General features: G+C 36.7%; 1 protein-coding gene across 1 annotated transcript in view; it reads left to right on the top strand.

Annotated features, from left to right (window-relative positions):
* Nucleotides 1-1,399: 1,399 nt before the first annotated feature.
* top2b (DNA topoisomerase II beta) overlaps nucleotides 1,400-19,747 on the top strand; it is a 74,793-nt gene continuing 56,445 nt past the window's right edge. The window contains exons 1-7 of the mRNA XM_062029387.1: nucleotides 1,400-1,843; nucleotides 11,326-11,490; nucleotides 12,835-12,925; nucleotides 14,830-14,893; nucleotides 15,277-15,422; nucleotides 15,508-15,605; nucleotides 17,798-18,010. Of these exons, the coding sequence (XP_061885371.1) occupies nucleotides 1,829-1,843; nucleotides 11,326-11,490; nucleotides 12,835-12,925; nucleotides 14,830-14,893; nucleotides 15,277-15,422; nucleotides 15,508-15,605; nucleotides 17,798-18,010 (792 nt within the window). The 5' untranslated portion in view covers nucleotides 1,400-1,828. The remainder of the gene's footprint in view (nucleotides 1,844-11,325; nucleotides 11,491-12,834; nucleotides 12,926-14,829; nucleotides 14,894-15,276; nucleotides 15,423-15,507; nucleotides 15,606-17,797; nucleotides 18,011-19,747) is intronic.

Genomic DNA, 19,747 nt, shown 5'->3' with positions numbered 1-19,747 from the left:
CGGCTTATTTACGGCCTGTTCTTCTCCGACACCGACGAAGAGGATTTCGGTGGTTTTAGTACGCAGGAGGAAGACGATGACACAATGATTAAAGACTGACTTTTCATATACCGGTAGGCTAGTTATTTTGATAACGTACAGGCGAGCACTTTGTATTACTTTGCACCGTTGTATTATTTGTACTCTGCACGAATGCTGTTCGCCATGTCAAAGATGTGAAAGTTTGATTGAATGATTGAAAGATTTATAGTTAATAAATGGGACGCTTTGCGTTCCCAAACAGTCATCTCTATCCCGACAATCCCCTCCGTGGTAGCAGGAACCCCTATATACTACGCTAATTACACATCAAAACCCTGCGGCTTATAGTCGGGTGCGGCTTATATATGGAGCAATCTGTATTTTCCCCTAAATTTAGCTGGTGCGGCTTATAGTCAGGTGCGGCTTATAGTCCGTAAATTACGGTATCTATCTATCTATCTATCTATCTATCTATCTATCTATCTATCTATCTATCTATCTATCTATCTATCTATCTATCTATCTATCTATCTATCTATCTATCTATCTATCTATCTATCTATCTATTCAGAGTGAACTACAGTAAAACATCAACAATGTTACACCTAAACACATTCACATTTTTGAACAACAATGAATGTTGACTATACAAATAAAATAAAGCAGCTTGAGCAATTTACATAGCGATACAAAATAAATACAGTCCACAAACAATAAAACCTGTAAGATTAAAAAAATAGAGACATCACAAAAAGTAACTTGAGGGCTTTCCTAACATTTTGACTTTTTCCTACTTTAAACTAATAATCCATAATGATGGATTATTAGTTATTAGTTAGTATTAATAATACATTATTATTAATAATGTAGTATTATTTGTTTTTTCTTTATTTAATTGATATATTTGCAAATATTTTGTTTAACTGCTGTTTCTTTCTTTTTTTGAGGGGGGGGGGTATAAACAAACATATATATTGACATTTACGGGAGACAACAGATATATGATGTATGTGAATATGATGTAATGGATAGGAATGTCTGATGCTGGATGTCAATTAAAAAAAATAAAATAATAATAATAAACTAGTAATCCAAATGTAATATCTACATCCATTAATTATAGTATGCAGTAAACGGGGACAGTTTTATACCTATAAAACTATTCTCCTCTTTAAATAAGTGATTGACATTGAAACAACATAAATGTAAAGGTATATCTCATGAATAATTGTAAACATTGCTTGTCTAATACCGGCATCGCTAATCTGCATCGCCATTTTACATTGAAACAACTTACGCGTCCTCCTATTGGACGAGCTGGCGAGTTGTAGGAAAAAGACCTCCTGTGATTGGTCGATCGCTCCGCTCGCTGATTGGTTGTCTGCTTTGCAGATGGCGGTGGTGGACGGACGCTGCTTTTAGCAAATATTCTTTTACTTTTCTCACTTCCCCTTCTTAATGTATAGTTTGAGGGCTATTTCCACAAACACATTGTGTCGTTCTTCATTTGTCTTAATATTTAAAGCAGGGTAGCAGTTATTTGTTTGTCTTGTGCAGTGTGTGGAGAAGGGTATCCCGGTTAGCATCTTTGTTAACAAGTTAGGCCTGATTGTGTTTGAACAATAGCCGCGACTCCATCTTGCTGGTTTTAAACATCATTCATGCTTTTAACTCTTTGCTTTTTACTACACCATTAGTAGCAAAAACAACATGCCGCTTGTCTACATTCTCTCCCACTGACGCCTTTTTTTTTTATTACAAGAAGAATTGAGGAATCCCAAGAAGAAGAAGAAGCTGACAAAGGAAGATGGCTGCTTGGACGGTAAATAAAGACTGATATTATTTATGTTATAGTATTATATATATCTCCCAGTCTATACCTTCATTTATCTTGTACATTTACATTTGCCGACAGTGTTAATGCACATCCTTTACTAATTCAGCTTTTCACATTTACATTCATGACACGTTCATCACGTCCAGACATAAGTCCATGTAAATATGCTCTATATCATTTTATATATATTCTATATTATGTTTATAATACATTCATATCTGACATAAGTCCATGTAAATATGCTCTATATCATTTTATATATATTATGTTTATAATACATTCATATCTGACATAAGTCCATGTAAATATGCTCTATATCATTTTAAATATATTCTATATTATGTTTATTATACATTCATATCTGACATAAGTCCATGTAAATATGCTCTATATCATTTTATATATATTCTATATTATGTTTATAATACATTCATATCTGACATAAGTCCATGTAAATATGCTCTATATCATTTTATATATATTATGTTTATAATACATTCATATCTGACATAAGTCCATGTAAATATGCTCTATATCATTTTAAATATATTCTATATTATGTTTATTATACATTCATATCTGACATAAGTCCATGTAAATATGCTCTGTCATTTTATATATATTCTATATTATGTTTATAATACATTCATATCTGACATAAGTCCATGTAAATATGCTCTATATCATTTTAAATATATTCTATATTATGTTTATTATACATTCATATCTGACATAAGTCCATGTAAATATGCTCTATATCATTTTAAATATATTCTATATTATGTTTATTATACATTCATATCTGACATAAGTCCATGTAAATATGCTCTATATCATTTTATATATATTCTATATTATGTTTATTATACATTCATATCTGACACAAGTCCATGTAAATATGGTCTATATCATTTTATATATATTCTATATTATGTTTATTATACATTCATATCTGACATAAGTCCATGTAAATATGCTCTATATCATTTTATATATATATTATTAGGGCTGCAACTAATGATTAATTTGATAATCGATTAATCTGTCGATTATTACTTCGATTAATCGATTAATAATCGGATAAAAGAGACAAACTACATTTCTATCCTTTCCAGTATTTTATTGAAAAAAAACAGCATACTGGCACCATACTTATTTTGATTATTGTTTCTCAGCTGTTTGTACATGTTGCAGTTTATAAATAAAGGTTTATTTAAAAAAATAAATAAATTTAAAAAAAGCCTCTGCGCATGCGCATAGCATAGATCCAACGAATCGATGACTAAATTAATCGGCAGCTATTTTTATAATCGATTTTAATCGATTTAATCGATTAGTTGTTACAGCCCTATATATTATACTATGTTTATAATACATTCATATCTGACATAAGTCCATGTAAATATGCTCTATATCATTTTATATATATTCTATATTATGTTTATAATACATTCATATCTGCTCAATTAATATAAATCCATGTAAATATGCTCTATATCATTTTATATATATTCTATATTATGTTTATAATACATTCATGTCCGCTCAATTGACATACATCCATGTAAATATGCTCTATATCATTTTATATATATTCTATATTACGTTTATAATACATTCATGTCCGCTCATTTGTCATAAGTCCATGTAAATATGCTCTATATCATTTTATATATATTCTATATTACGTTTATAATACTTTCATGTCCGCTCATTTGTCATAAGTCCATGTAAATATGCTCTATATCATTTTATATATATTTTATATTATGTTTATAATACATTCATGTCCGCTCAATTGACATAAGTCAATGTAAATATGCTCTATATCATTTTATATATATTCTATATTATGTTTATAATACATTCATGTCCGCTCAATTGACATAAGTCCATGTAAATATGCTCTATATCATTTTATATATATATTCTAAATTATGTTATGACCGAAAGGACAAGATCACGGGTACAAGCGGCCAAAATGAGTTTCCTCCGCCGGGTGGCGGGGCTCTCCCTTAGAGATAGGGTGAGAAGCTCTGTCATCCGGGAGGAGCTCAAAGTAAAGCTGCTGCTCCTCCACATGGAGAGGAGCCAGATGAGGTGGTTCGGGCATCTGGTCAGGATGCCACCCCAACGCCTCCCTAGGGAGGTGTTTCGGGCACGTCCGACCGGTAGGAGGCCACGGGGAAGACCCAGGACACGTTGGGAAGACTATCTCTCCCGGCTGGCCTGGGAACGCCTCGGGATCCCCCGGGAGGAGCTGGACGAAGTGGCTGGGGAGAGGGAAGTCTGGGCTTCCCTGCTTGGGCTGCTGCCCCCGCGGCCCTACCTCGGATAAGCGGAAGAAGATGGATGGATGGATGTTTATAATACATTCATATCTGCTCATTTGTCATAAGTCCATGTAAATATGCTCTATATCAGGGGTCACCAACGCGGTGCCCGCGGGCACCAGGTAGCCCGTAAGGACCAGATGAGTAGCCCGCTGGCCTGTTCTAAAAATAGCTCAAATAGCAGCACTTACCAGTGAGCTGCCTCTATTTTTTAAATTTTATTTATCTACTAGCAAGCTGGTCTCGCTTTGCCCGACATTTTTAATTCTAAGAGAGACAAAACTCAAATAGAATTTGAAAATCCAAGAAAATAATTTAAAGACTTGGTCTTCACTTGTTTAAATAAATTCATTCATTTTTTTACTCTGCTTCTTATAACTTTCAGAAAGACAATTTTAGAGAAAAAATACAACCTTAAAAATGATTTTAGGATTTTTAAACACATATACCTTTTTAACTTTTAAATTCCTTCCTGTTCTTTCCTGACAATTCTGACAATGTTCAAGTAAATCAATGTTCAGAAAATCTGTAGAATCAAATTTTAATCTTATTTCAAAGTCTTTTGAATTTCTTTTAAAATTTTTGTTCTGGAAAATCTAGAAGAAATAATGATTTGTCTTTGTTAGAAATATAGCTTGGTCCAATTTGTTATATATTCTAACAAAGTGTAGATTGGATTTTAACCTATTTAAAACATGTCATCAAAATTCTAAAATTAATCTTAATCAGGAAAAATTACTAATGATGTTCCATAAATTATTTTTTTAATTTTTTCAAAAACATTCGAATTAGCTAGTTTTTCTTTTCTTTTTTTCGGTTGAATTTTGAATTTTAAAGAGTCGAAATTGAAGATAAACTATGTTTCAAAATGTAATTGTCATTTTTTTTTGTGTTTTCTCCTCTTTTAAACCGTTCAATTAAGTGTAAATATCATTAATTATTAATAATAACATAGAGTTAAAGGTAAATTGAGCAAATTGGCTATTTCTGGCAATTTATTTAAGTGTGTATCAAACTGGTAGCCCTTCGCATTAATCACTACCCAAGAAGTAGCTCTTGCTTTCAAAAAGGTTGGTGACCCCTGCTCTATATCATTTTATATATATTCTATATTATGTTTATAATACATTCATGTCCGCTCATTTGTCATAAGTCCATGTAAATATGCTCTATATCATTTTATATTACGTTTATAATACATTCATGTCCGCTCATTTGTCATAAGTTCATGCAAATATGCTCTATATCATGTTATATATATTCTATATTATGTCTATAATACATTCATGTCCGATCAATTGACACACATCCATGTAAATATGCTGTATGTACTCTTATGGTTAAATTAAATTCATGACACGTTCATGTCCACTCATTTGACATAAGTCCATGTAAATATCCTTTACATTATATTTCTTACTATTTTATATATTGTTTGTAATCAATTCATGACATGTTTATATCCATTCGTTTGACATAAGTCCATGTAAATATGGTTTGCATTATTTTTTTATATATTGTTTATAACCAATTTATGACATCTTCATGTCCACTCACTTGACATAATAATAATAATAATTATAGATTTTATTTGTAAAAAGCACTTTACATTGAGTAAACAACCTCAAAGTGCTGCAGTGTATTAAAAAAAAAGAATAAAAATCAATAAAAATTAGAAAAGACAAATAGCTAGAACTCGTATGCTTATATCTAAAAAAAGGCTTTTTTTTTTAAAAAAAGAAGGGTTTTTAATCCTTTTTTAAAAGCATCCACAGTCTGTGGTGCCCCCAGGTGGTCAGGGAGAGTGTTCCACAGACTGGGAGCAGTGGAACAGAAAGCCCGGTCTCCCATTGTTCGTAGCTTTGTCCTCGGAGGTTGGAGGAGATTAGCCTGTCAATGTAAATGTGTTTTACATTATATTCCGTAATATTTATGTCTTTTTATTTTTCAGACTATAATGTGCAATAATGTTGTATATGTATATACGCATATGTATGGATATATGCATGTGTGTGGATATATACATATATATAGATACTGTACATATCTTCTTTTTTTTATCTCTTTTACTATTTATATTACTAAATTATTGTGTATGCACCTTAGGGGATCTGCTCCAATTTTGTTGTTCTTTGAACCCGTTCACTGTAATAATGACAATAAAACTCTATTCTATTCTTATTCTATTTAAAATGTACTCCTCATATATATATATATATATATTGTTTATAATCAATTCATGTCACGTTCATGTCCACTCATTTGACTTATAAGTCCATGTAAATATCCTTTACATTATATTCCATATTTTGTATGTACTCGTATATTATGTTTATATTCAATTCGTGACACGTTCATGTCCACTCATTTGTCATAAGTCCATGTAAATATCCTTTACAATATATTTCATACTATTTTATGTATTGTTTATAATCAATTCATGACACGTTTATATCCACTCATTTGTCATAAGTCCATGGAAATATCCTTTACAATATATTTCATACTATTTTATATATTGTTTATAATCAATTCATGACACGTTTATATCCACTCATTTGTCATAAGTCCATGTAAATATGGTTTACATTATTTTTTATATATTGTTTACAATCAATTTATGACATCTTTATGTCCACTCACTTGACATAAGTCAATGTAAATATCCTTTACATTATATTCCATAATATTTTTAATTCAGTCCTCATGTATATATTGTTTATAATCAATTTATGACATCTTCATGTCCTCTCACTTGACATATAAGTCAATGCAAATATGCGTTACATTATATTCCTATAATATTTTATTTGTACTCCTCATGTATGATGTTTATATTCAATTCATGACACGTTCATGTCCACTCATTTGACATAAGTTGGATATGATGAATTGGGAAAATATGCAAGCATTTTGTTATTGTACTTTTTAAACAGGCGCTAAAAACAGAATGATAGCTGTGAGTGGATGTAACTATGCATTACATCACTGGATTAGGAAAGTTACACATCTTTAGTTTTTGGAAGGCACATGACATGTAGTGGTTAAACATGTGTAATAACTGCATACTCCACTTGGTTACATATCTGTGATAACTTTTGACTCTACTTGGTTACAAATGTGTAAAAGGGGATGGGTCAAACGCAGAGAGTAATTTCCCCACACCTAGTGTGTGTGTGACTATCAGTGGTACTTTACCTTTAACTTCAATTAGTACTACTAAAATTATATTAGATACAATATGCTTTTTTAATCCCTTTGGTGTGTGGCCTCAACAGCCACAGTACCATACGTATTCAATACATGTACAGTACAGGCCAAAAGTTTGGACACACCTTCTCATTCAATGTGTCTTGTTTTGTTTTCATGACTATTTACATTGTAGATTGTCACATCAAAACTATGAATGAACGCATGTGGCAGTGTTTCCCATACATTCATTTATTTGTGGCGGCCCGCCACGAAAGAATTACGTCCGCCACAAATAAAAAAATATTATAAAAGATTTACTTTACAAAAGATAAGTGTAGGATACTTCTCTTGTTGCCTTATTTGTATTTGACTTTATTAAATGTATTTATATTAGGAACACAACATGTGTATATAACAAAGGGTGCAAAGTCTGCAGGCAGTAGGAAACACATGGTTAAGTGTAGGGAGTAAAACCGATGGCAGTCTAAAGTTCAAGATTTTTGGAGCTCTTTGTTCAGTGGATCAGATGTTTGATGAAGCTCTGTGTCTATCTACCACCACTACTGTTTTCTGTTTATTTGTTACTGACTGTGGCAGGACACCTCTGCCTCTGTTTCACTTTATGTTGCTGGTAAATAATATGGTTGTAGTAGTAGGCTAAAGTTAAATTATTTAGTATGCACTAATTAAAGGGGCAGAGCTTTGAGACATTTTAGCTTTTATATTTTATAAGATATATTTTTTGTAAGAACCACAATTAATAAATATATTTCAGTGAATAACTTATTGTTCAAATCTGTATATAAATATGTACATAAAGTGTTGTAATTATATTGTAAAATGGATGGATGGACGTTTAAAACAAAACTGTTATTATTAATTAGGAAGTATACATTTTTTGAGCCTTTTTAGAGAAAATCAAATCATTGTAGTAAATTATGCAAATTAATCAATTATGTAATGGTGACCACGCCCATAGCCACACCCCCACCGCCACAGGTATCTTGGCAGTTTATGGGAAACACTGTGTGGAGTTATGTACTTAACACAAAAAGGTGAAATAACTGAAAACACGTTTGGTGAGGTGGCGACTTGTCCAGGGTGTACCCCGCTTTCCGCCCGAATGCAGCTGAGATAGGCTCCAGCACTCCCCCAAACCCCAAAAAGGGACAAGCGGTAGAAAATGGATGGATGAATGGGTGTTTTATATTCCAGTTTCTTCAAAATAGCCACCCTTTGCTCTGATTACTGCTTTGCACACTTCAAGATTCAAGAAGCTGTTTATTGTCCATTCTTTAACATCCATCCATCCATTTTCTACGGCTTGTCCCTTTTGGGGTCGCGGGGGGTGCTGGAGCCTATCTCAGCTGCATTCGGGCGGAAGGCAGGGTACACCCTGGACAAGTCGCCACCTCATCACAGGGCCAACACATATAGACAGACAACATTCACACTCACATTCACACACTAGAGACCATTTAGTGTTGCCAATCAACCTATCCCCAGGTGCATGTCTTTGGCGGTGGGAGGGGCCTATCCCCAGGTGCATGTCTTTGGAGGTGGGAGGGGCCTATCCCCAGGTGCATGTCTTTGGAGGTGGGAGGAAGCCGGAGTACCCGGAGGGAACCCACGCAGTCACGGGGAGAACATGCAAACCCCACACAGAAAGATCCCGAGCCCGGGATTGAACTCGGGACTACTCAGGACCTTTGTATTGTGAGGCACATGCATTAACCCCTGTTCCACCGTGCTGCCCCATTTTTTAACATGTACAATACAATTACATTTTCGGCACAGTCCCACTAAGAGCAGACATACATTACAGGGAGACAAGAACAGTGGATCAGCCACTTACGGCGCTATTTAAAAAAGGTGGGAAAAAGGTGATATTGGGGAAGAGTAAAAAATATCAGTCAAAGGTTGGACACTCGGAAGGGGGTCCAGATTGAGTCCAAGGGAAAAAAACCTTTGCCATAGCACACATAAACATGTTACATATAATCACAACAACTCGCAACAGAGGGTGGGGGAGTTGGAGCCATGGAGGCCGTCCATCCATCCATCTTCTTCCGCTTATCCGAGGTCGGGTCGCGGGGGCAGCAGCCTAAGCAGGGAAGCCCAGACTTTCCTCTCCCCAGCCACTTAGTCCAGCTCTTCCCGGGGGATCCCGAAGTCCCCCAGTAGGAGTACTTTCCAGTACTCTCAGGAGTGTATCCAAAACTACGGCATGGCGTAGTGGGTAAAACGCCTGTGTCAGAAACCTGAGGGTTGCACGTTCGCTCCCCGCCTCTTACCATGCCGTTGTGTCCTTGGGCAGGACACTTCACCCTTGCCCCCAGTGCCGCTCACACCGGTGAATGAATGTTGAATGAATGATAGTTGGTGGTTGAAGGGGCCGTAGGCGCAAATTGGCAGCCACGCTTCCGTCAGTCTAGGGCAGCTGTGGCTACGAAAGTAGCTTACCACCACCAGGTGTGAATGAATGATGGGTTTTTAACATGTAAAGCGACTTTGGGTACTTAGAAAAGCGCTATATAAATCCCAGTTATTATTATTATTATTTTAAAAAGGGTGGGTACTCTGAACTGCTGTTTGGTGCGTAAGCACAAACAACAGTCAGGACCCGTCACCCCCTCCCAAAGGCGGAGGGAAGCTACCCTCTCGTCCACTGGGTTGAACTCCAACGTGCAGGCTTTGAGCCGGGGGGGCAACAAGAATTGCTACCCCAGTCCGTCGCCTCTCACTGCGTGCAACGCCAGTGTGGAAGAGAGTCCAGCCCCTCTCGAGAGAACTGGTTCCAGAGCCCTTGCTGTGCGTCGAAGTGAGTCCGACTATATCCAGCCGGAACTTCTCCACCTTGCGCACTAGCTCAGGCTCCTTCCCCCCCCAGCGAGGTGACATTCCACGTCCCAAGAGCTAGCTTCTGTAGCCGAGAATCGGACCGCCAAGTGCCCTGCCTTCGGCTTCCGCCCAGCTCACACTGCACCCGACCTCTATGGCCCCTCCCATGAGTGGTGAGCCCATTGGAGGGGGGACCCACGTTGCCTCTTCGGGCTGTGCCCGGCCGGGCCCCATTGGGACAGGCCCGGCCACCAGGCGCTCACAATCGTGCCTCAACTCCGGGCCAGGCTACAGAGGGGGGCTCCGGTGACCCGCGTCCGGGCAAGGGAAATCGGAGTCTTTGTTCTTGCATTCCCATAGAAGTCTTCGAGCTGCTCTTTGTCTGATCCCTCACCTAGGACCTGTTTGTCTTGGGAGACCCTACCAGGGGGCATGAAAGCCCCCGGACAACATAGCTCCTAGGATCATTGGGACACGCAAACTCCTCTACCACGGTAAGGTGGCAGCTCAAAGAGGAGGCCATGTAGGCCGGCTGCCGCTAAAAAGCGATACTTTGCACACTCTTGGCATTCTCTCCATGATCTTCAAGCACACCTGTGAAGTGAAAACCATTTCAGGTGACTACCTCTTGAAGCTCATGGAGAGAATGCCAAGGGTGTGCAAAGCAGTAATCGGAGCAAAGGGTGGCTATTTTGAAGAAACTAGAATATAAAACATGTTTTCACTTATTTCACCTTTTTTGTTAAGTACATAACTCCACATGTGTTCATTCATAGTTTTGATGTGACAATCTACAATGTCAAAAAGGCATTGAATGAGAAGAAGGTGTGTCCAAACGTTTGGCCTGTACTGTATGTATAATACAGACTAAGGAAATTGATGTTATTGCACCATATCCCTGTGCTTCTACCCATCTTCCGTGTTCCTACCATCTCCAAACTTCCCCCTCCCTCCTATTTGTAACAATTCTACAGTTTGGTGGTGGCACGGCTAAAAAAATGAGTTTTTAAATCCATTGCTTTTGCACTACTTTGGTTGGAATACATTTCTCTTGGTTGTACAAGTGTACAGTATTAAGTACTATTACATGTTGCCCAGCAGGAGGCAGCAAATGGCAGGGGGGATGCTGGTAAATTGGAAGTGAACAAGAAAGACAAGCTGAGTTCCAAGTTGTCTGTGGAGAGAGTGTACCAGAAGAAGACCCAGCTGGAACACATTCTGCTCCGTCCTGACACGTACATAGGTTCTGTGGAGCCCATCACACAGGTAAACACAACGTTGTCCTTCTGTTTAGAACCATTGTGTTTGCCACCAGTCATGTCAGGCCCACATCAACCTGTTAGCCCTGTTTCCACTGCCGCGGGTACCAGCACTAAATGTGTGTGTGTCGCTTCCACGCTGCTAATTAAAAGGGATGCAACAGTATCAAAATATTATCACGGTATTAAGACCACGGTACAATATTATCACAGTATTAAGACCACGGTACAATATTATCACAGTATTAAGACCATGGTATGATATTATCACAGTATTAAAACCACGGTATGATATTATCACAGTATTAAAACCACGGTACGATATTATCACAGTATTAAAACCACGGTACGATATTATCACAGTATTAAGACCACGGTATGATATTATCACAGTATTAAGACCACGGTAAGATATTATCACAGTATTAAGACCACGGCATGATATTATCACAGTATTAAGACCACGGTATGATATTATCACGGTATTAAGACCACGGTGTGATGTTATCACGGTATTAAGAATACGGTATGATATTATCACGGTATTAAGACCACGGTACGATATTATCACAGTATTAAGACCACGGTACAATATTATCACAGTATTAAGACCACGGTACAATATTATCACAGTATTAAGACCACGGTATGATGTTATCACGGTATTAAGAATACGGTATGATATTATCACGGTATTAAGACCACGGTACGATATTATCACAGTATTAAGACTACGGTACAATATTATCACAGTATTAAGACCACGGTACAATATTATCACAGTATTAAGACCACGGTACGATATTATCACGGTATCAAGACCACGGTACAATATTATCACAGTATTAAGACCACGGTACGATATTATCATAGTGTTAAGACCACGGAATGATATTATCACAGTATTAAGACCATGGTACAATATTATCATAGTGTTAAGACCACGGAATGATATTATCACAGTATTAAGACCACGGTACGATATTATCACAGTATTAAGACCACGGTACGATATTATCACAGTATTAAGACCACGGTACGATATTATCACAGTATTAAGACCACGGTGCGATATTATCACGGTATTAAGACCACGGTGCGATATTATCACGGTATTAAGACCACGGTACGATATTATCACAGTATTAAGACCACGGTACGATATTATCACAGTATTAAGACCACGGTACGATATTATCACAGTATTAAGACCACGGTACGATATTATCTCAGTATTAAGACCACGGTATGATATTATCACAGTATTAAGACCACAATCTTGCCTTCCTTCATACAAAGCTTGTCTATATATACATATATATCTATATCTATTTTCTTTCTTCCCCTCCAGCTTATGTGGGTTTTTGATGAAGAGGTTGGAATGAACCAGAGGGAAATTACCTATGTTCCTGGACTTTATAAAATCTTTGATGAAATTCTTGGTGAGTGAACTCTTCTATTATCATTGCTAAACGTTTTATACTTGACTTACTCTTTCCTCACTCGCTCTTACATCCCGTCCAAATGCAAACTCTTAATCAAAATTAGTTACAGGGGTGTTCAAAATAGTGGATATTGTTATTGTTCCTCCATTGTTAAATGAAAAGAAATTGATTACGAATGAAATATATTAGACTAATTTGTTTTGTCAGCTTTAACACAAAGCTAAAATGTGAATGTTTTGTTCAGATAAACAAGGAAAATGTATTTGTAGGCAAGGCAATTCAACGTGCTTTAAAGATGCATGCATTTACACTTAGAAGGCAAATGAAATCACATATAAAAAATATGAAGCATTCATTGTTTGAATAAAAAGCAAAGAGTGCACATTGAAATAAGTGTTTTCAGTCTGAGGCCTGTCTCACATCTTCTGGAGGACTGTCCCTAATTTGAAGAGCATAAAAGTGAAGTGCATGCTACTTGTGCGTTACATTTACCTCACAAGTTGGCGCTTGGAATGACGTGTCAGCCGAGCTATGAGCGTCCCAGTGCGAGGTCGGAAATCAAGATGGCCACATCCACCCTGTAATACAGTTTTTTTCCATCGCTAACAAGCGCTTACCTATACTTAAAATACTTTTACTAAACTCTTAACACAGACTTACACCTACAAAACACAATTGGCCAAATAGATCATTTTCTTCTCAAAAGCACATTTTGTTAACTATATACTAACTCTTCATTTCAAAATAGAAGACATCTTTCTCTGCACACATTAACTTTACCAAAACACTGGACATCTGACTCAAAATGAAATTATTCTTTCAAAGAATAACTCTTGTTTTCACTTCACAAGGAACATGCAGCCAATCAAAGTACACCAGGTTTCAAAATACTGGCTATTGTGGACATTACAAAAACTGCATAGACGTTTATGTTTCAGTTTTACAGGTATTTGCATGCAAAACATCCAATCCACAGTTTTTTACGCCTAATTTTTTGGTTGGGAACTGTATATCCACATGTAATGTTCACATTCAAAAGCATTCCAGTAAAAAGCGAATCAGTTTTTTTTTCTTTACTGTTTACTACAGGAGGTATAGTAGAAATACTGTTTACAGTATGATACAACAGAAAACGTTTTACAGTATTGTTTACAGTAAAGTTAACAAAATATCCATGAACAAAAAAGCAACAGCAAAAAGCCCAGTAAAAAGGGAGAACTAAAAAAAAGCACAAAATTCCTTTACAGTATCTACAGTATCAGCTGGGATATATTGTTTTAGAACTGATATTACTGTATTACAGAAGCAGAGGTTTTTATACTGTATCTAAGGTTTGGAATATTGTGTTTGCAATTGTGGGATGTTGTGTGTTAACATTTGTAAATAATACAAAAACAATCCATCATTTTGTTTGGAGGTATAGCTTGTCTGTTAAGAAAATGTAAGCATTATATAAATGTGTTCACTGACTGTATATTGTGTGAAAACAACATGAAATGTGTGAATGGTATGGCCACAAAGGACCGATGTTGTGCTAATCGTGTTTAGAGTTTTGAAAATGTGACTACTGTTTAGAAAAACGCTTGTTAGCGACTGAAAAAAACTGTAAGATAATACGTGGTCAAGTGTGTCGAAGGCAGCGCTCAGGTCCAGCAGAACCAAGACTTGAGACTCTGATCATTAGTCACCTTGATCACATATCATATATCACATTGATTATATATCATTAATCATCTTGGTCAGATACCATTAGTCACCTTGATCAGATGGATGGCTTTATAAGTGCACCAGCATCCTGTAGTCCCCAACACTCAAATCCACATTTATTTCCCATGCATGGTTGTGCACGTCTCTCTGAGTTGTATTAAAGTGCTTTTAAATTCTGCCAACTTTCTTTGCAGTCAATGCAGCTGATAACAAACAGAGAGACAAAAATATGAATTCAATCAAGATCAGCGTTGACCCGTAAGTACATGTTGCATACTAGATATTACACGACCTGGCTAACATGATGAATCCGCAGACTTGGAGAATGTTCATTTAGTTGTTTCATTTTGTAGAAAAGAAGCAGATAACAAACGTGACACAAAACTGCAGTCATTTCAAAAGGCAACTTTTTGGCGTTAAGAAAATTGTGGTTGTCGGTAGCAGTTTAATCTTTGAATAAAGCAGAGTGTAAAAATGATTGAATCACTCAATTCTGAGTAAAACGTAGTCACGTCATTTCGTCCGAGAAGTGGTAAGAGGTCAGGGTATAAAATACATTGGAAAGTGAGCGCCCTCTAGGCGTCTGTGTAAATATTGCAAACGGCCTCGTTTACACTTTATTCATTCATTCACTCCGTCAGTGAGTCCAACACCATAACCATATGGAACAATGGCAAAGGGATACCAGTGGTGGAGCACAAGGATGAGAAAATGTACGTCCCAGCTCTCATTTTTGGCCACCTGCTCACCTCCAGCAACTACGATGATGAGGAGAAAAAGGTGACAGGTGAGAAGAGACATACAGATGATTGCCATTGTTGATGAAATCTGATAAATGTTTGATTACATCTCCTGCTTTGTTCATTTCCCAGGTGGGAGGAATGGCTATGGTGCCAAACTTTGCAACATTTTTAGTACCAAGTTCACTGTGGAAACAGCCTGCAAAGAGTACAGACACAGTTTCAAACAGGTGGGAAATGCATGTCCAATATGTATTGGATATTGTAAGTTTACCTCTTTACAACTCCATGAATATCATAATAATAATAATAATACCTGGGATTTATATAGCGCTTTTCTAAATACCCAAAGTCGCTTTACATGTACATGTAATGGTACGGTTATTGTAACAGAGAGATGATGTTTAATAATATCCAGAATGAATTAGTCAAGTATTAGATATAGCAAGCATTGTGACACACAGAGTGGCTATGTTTCCATGAAACAAACACATTTAAAAAGTACTTATTATGGGCCTGATTTACTAAAATGTGCAAACTTGATAGCACACAAAGATGGTCTACTAAACTTGTGAGCAGAGGATTGCATCACGTTAGGGTTGTACGGTATACTGGTATAGTACCGCGATACTAATGAATCATGTTCGGTACTATACCGCCTCTAAAAAGTACCACTTGTCGTTAATAATTTTGACATAATAATAGGTGTATAAATGACACAATATGTTACTGCATACGTCAGCAGACTAATTAGGAGTCTTTGTTTGTTTACTTACTACTAAAAGAAAAGTTGTCTGATATGTTAACTATTTTTTTAAGGACAAACTTGTAATAATAAACATATGTTTAATGTACCCTAAGATTTTTTGTTGAACTAATGCCATTTTTTGTGGTCCCCTTTATTTCCCCAAAAAATGTAAAGACATTTTGGTACCGGTACTAGAGGTGTAACCGTACACAAAAATTTCGGTTCGGTACGTACCTCGGTTTAGAGGTCACGGTTCGGTTCATTTTCGGTACAGTAAGAAAACAACAAAATTTAAATTTTTGGGTTATTTCTTTACCAAATTTGCAAAATCTTCCACCAAAAATATTTTTCTTAGTGGAATATTTGATGTGAAGTAATGCGAACCTTGGATAGGTCAATAATTCATAATAACATTGATTTTGATTCAATATTATGTTTTGAGCAATGACAGTTTGAAAGGAAAAAAAACCAGCTTTGTTTTATTAGTCAACATTGCAACTTTTTCTAAATTATATTTAACCTTTAAGCTTTTTTATTTCACTTTTGTTATGTTTTTGTTTATTTTAATAGTATTTTTAGAACGTGCCGTGGGCCTTTAAAACATTAGCTGTGGGCCGCAACTTTTGACACCCCTGCTATAGATAATAAAAAATTAAATCTGATAAATCTATGGATAAAAAGCAGAGCCTGGCGACGCATGCACATTTATCATAACTCTCTCTCTCTCTGTCTCTGCCCCTCCCTCACCAATGCTGCTGCGTGCACAATTTGTTTTGTTTTTAACCCCTTCTTAACCCTGAACGTACATTGAAAATACACACAACCCTAACTCAAAATGCCGGACATTTGAGGCATTTAAGAAAAATACGCCCTGACAGCTCCGCAAAAGAGGACATGTCCGGTGAAAAGAGGACGTATGGTCAGTCTATCCTAGCCCGTTAGCGGCATGCTAGAAGCTAACGGGCTACGATAGACTGACCATACGTCCTCTTTTTACCGGACACGTCCTCTTTTGCGGAGCTGTCAGGGCGAAGTTTCTTAAATGCCTAAAATGTCCGGCATTTTGTGTAAACAATGCACACCGAGGCACAACATGCGTTACGCTACTTAATATGTCCGTGTGGAAACTCGTTCGGTACACCTCCGAACCGAACCAGAACCCCCGAACCGAAACGGTTCAATACAAATACACGTACCGTTACACCCCTATCCACAACACAACAGAACAACAAAGGTTGGAGCATGTTGCCATGTAGGCCTATGTGCAGTAATTGAGTGTTTCCATGGTGACACACCAAATCATCATTTTAAATATGGCGGTGTATACTTTGCACAGACTATTTAGTACTTATTATTTGAATCTTAGTAGAGCAGACTCAAGTGTACAAAATACACCTGTCACACAAACACGTAATTCAAACCTCTATGGAATAGAAACTACAATACCCTACTATTATACAGTACATTATACAAGCTGTACTAGAAACTCCTACAAGTACTATGACTACATTACTACATACTTACTTAACATTTATTATTCAGGATATTTTTCTTACGTTATGATAAAGGTAGTAGAAAAAGTGTGTGCTGATGAGTTGTCTGCACTGTCCATAGCATGAGCACTGAAGAAAGGTCCTACAATGATGATTGTGTGTGTTACATGTGCTGTACAAGACGTGGCAGAACAACATGAGCAAATCCTCCGAGCCCAAGATCAAGTTTTTCGATGGAGATGACTTCACCTGCGTGACGTTCCAGCCAGACTTGTCCAAGTTCAAGATGGAGAAACTGGACAAGGATATAGTGGCACTTCTTACTCGCAGAGCATACGATGTGGCTGGCTCCTGCAAAGGTGTTAAAGTCACCTTGAATGGGAAAAAATTGCCTGTAAGTCACAGTCGAACATATTTAAATGACCTGTAATGCACAGTCGTACATATTTAAACTGCCTGTAAGTCGCAGTCGTACATATTCAAATGACCTGTAAGTCACAGTCGTACATATTCAAATGACCTGTAAGTCACAGTCGTACATATTTAAGTTGCCTGTAAGTCACAGTCGTACATATTCAAATTACCTGTAAGTCACAGTCGAACATATTTCAGTTACCTGTAATTCACAGTCGTACATATTCAAATTGCCTGTAATTCAGTCGTACATACCGTAATTTCCGGACTATAAGCCGCACCTGACTATAAGCCGCACCAGCTAAATTTAGGGGAAAATACAAATTTCTCCATATATAAGCCGCACCTGACTATAAGCCGCAGGGTTTTGATGTGTAATTACCGTAGTATATAGGGGTTCCTGCTACCACGGAGGGGATTGTCGGGACACAGATGACTGTTTGGGAACGCAAAGCGTCCCATTTATTAACAATAAATCTTTCAATCATTCAATCAAACTTTCACATCTTTGACATGGCGAACAGCATTCGTGCAGAGTACAAATAATACAACGGTGCAAAGTAATACAAAGTGCTCGCCTGTACGTTATCAAAATAACCAGCCTACCGGTATATGAAAAGTCAGTCTTTAATCATTGTGTCATCGTCTTCCTCCTGCGTACTAAAACCACCGAAATCCTCTTTGTCGGTGTCGGAGAAGAACAGGCCGTAAATAAGCCGTACCCTTGTATAAGCCGCAGGGACCAGAACGAGGGGAAAAAGTAGCGGCTTATAGTCCGGAAATTACGGTATTCAAACTACCTGTAAGTCACAGTCGTACATTTTCAAATTACCTGTAAATCACAGTCGTACATATTTAAATTGCCTGTAAATCACAGTCTTACATATTTAAATTGCCTGTAATTCACAGTCGTACATATTTAAATTGCCTGTAATTCACAGTCGTACATATTCAAATTACCTGTAAGTCACAGTCGAACATATTTAAGTTGCCTGGAGGTCACAGTCGTACATATTTAAATGACCTGTAAGTCACAGTCGAACATATTTAAATTGCCTGTAAGTCACAGTCGAACATATTTAAGTTACCTGTAAGTCACAGTCTTACATATTCAAATTACTTGTAAGTCACAGTCGTACATATTCAAATGACCTGTAAGTCAGTCGTACATATTTAAATTGCATGTAATTCACAGTCTTACATATTCAAATTACCTGTAAGTCACAGTCGAACATATTTAAATTGCCTGTAAGTCACAGTCGAACATATTTAAATTGCATGTAAGTCACAGTCGTACATATTTAAATTGCCTGTAATTCACATTCGTACATATTCAAATTACCTGTAAGTCACAGTCGAACATATTTAAGTTGCCTGGAGGTCACAGTCGTACATATTTAAATTACCTGTAAGTCACAGTCGAACATATTTAAATTGCCTGTAAGTCACAGTCGAACATATTTAAGTTACCTGTAAGTCACAGTCGTACATATTCAAATGACCTATAAGTCACAGTCGTACATATTTAAATTGCCTGTAATTCACAGTCTTACATATTCAATTTACTTGTAAGTCACAGTCGTACATATTCAAATGACCTGTAAGTCACTGTCGTACATATTTAAATTGCATGTAATTCACAGTCTTACATATTCAAATTACCTGTAAGTCACAGTCAAACATATTTAAGTTGCCTGTAAATCACAGTCAGTCGTAC

This window comes from Entelurus aequoreus, linkage group LG20, assembly GCF_033978785.1.
Source record: "Entelurus aequoreus isolate RoL-2023_Sb linkage group LG20, RoL_Eaeq_v1.1, whole genome shotgun sequence".
NCBI classification, from domain to species: domain Eukaryota; kingdom Metazoa; phylum Chordata; class Actinopteri; order Syngnathiformes; family Syngnathidae; genus Entelurus; species Entelurus aequoreus.
This window is presented reverse-complemented; position numbering and strand designations above follow the sequence as displayed.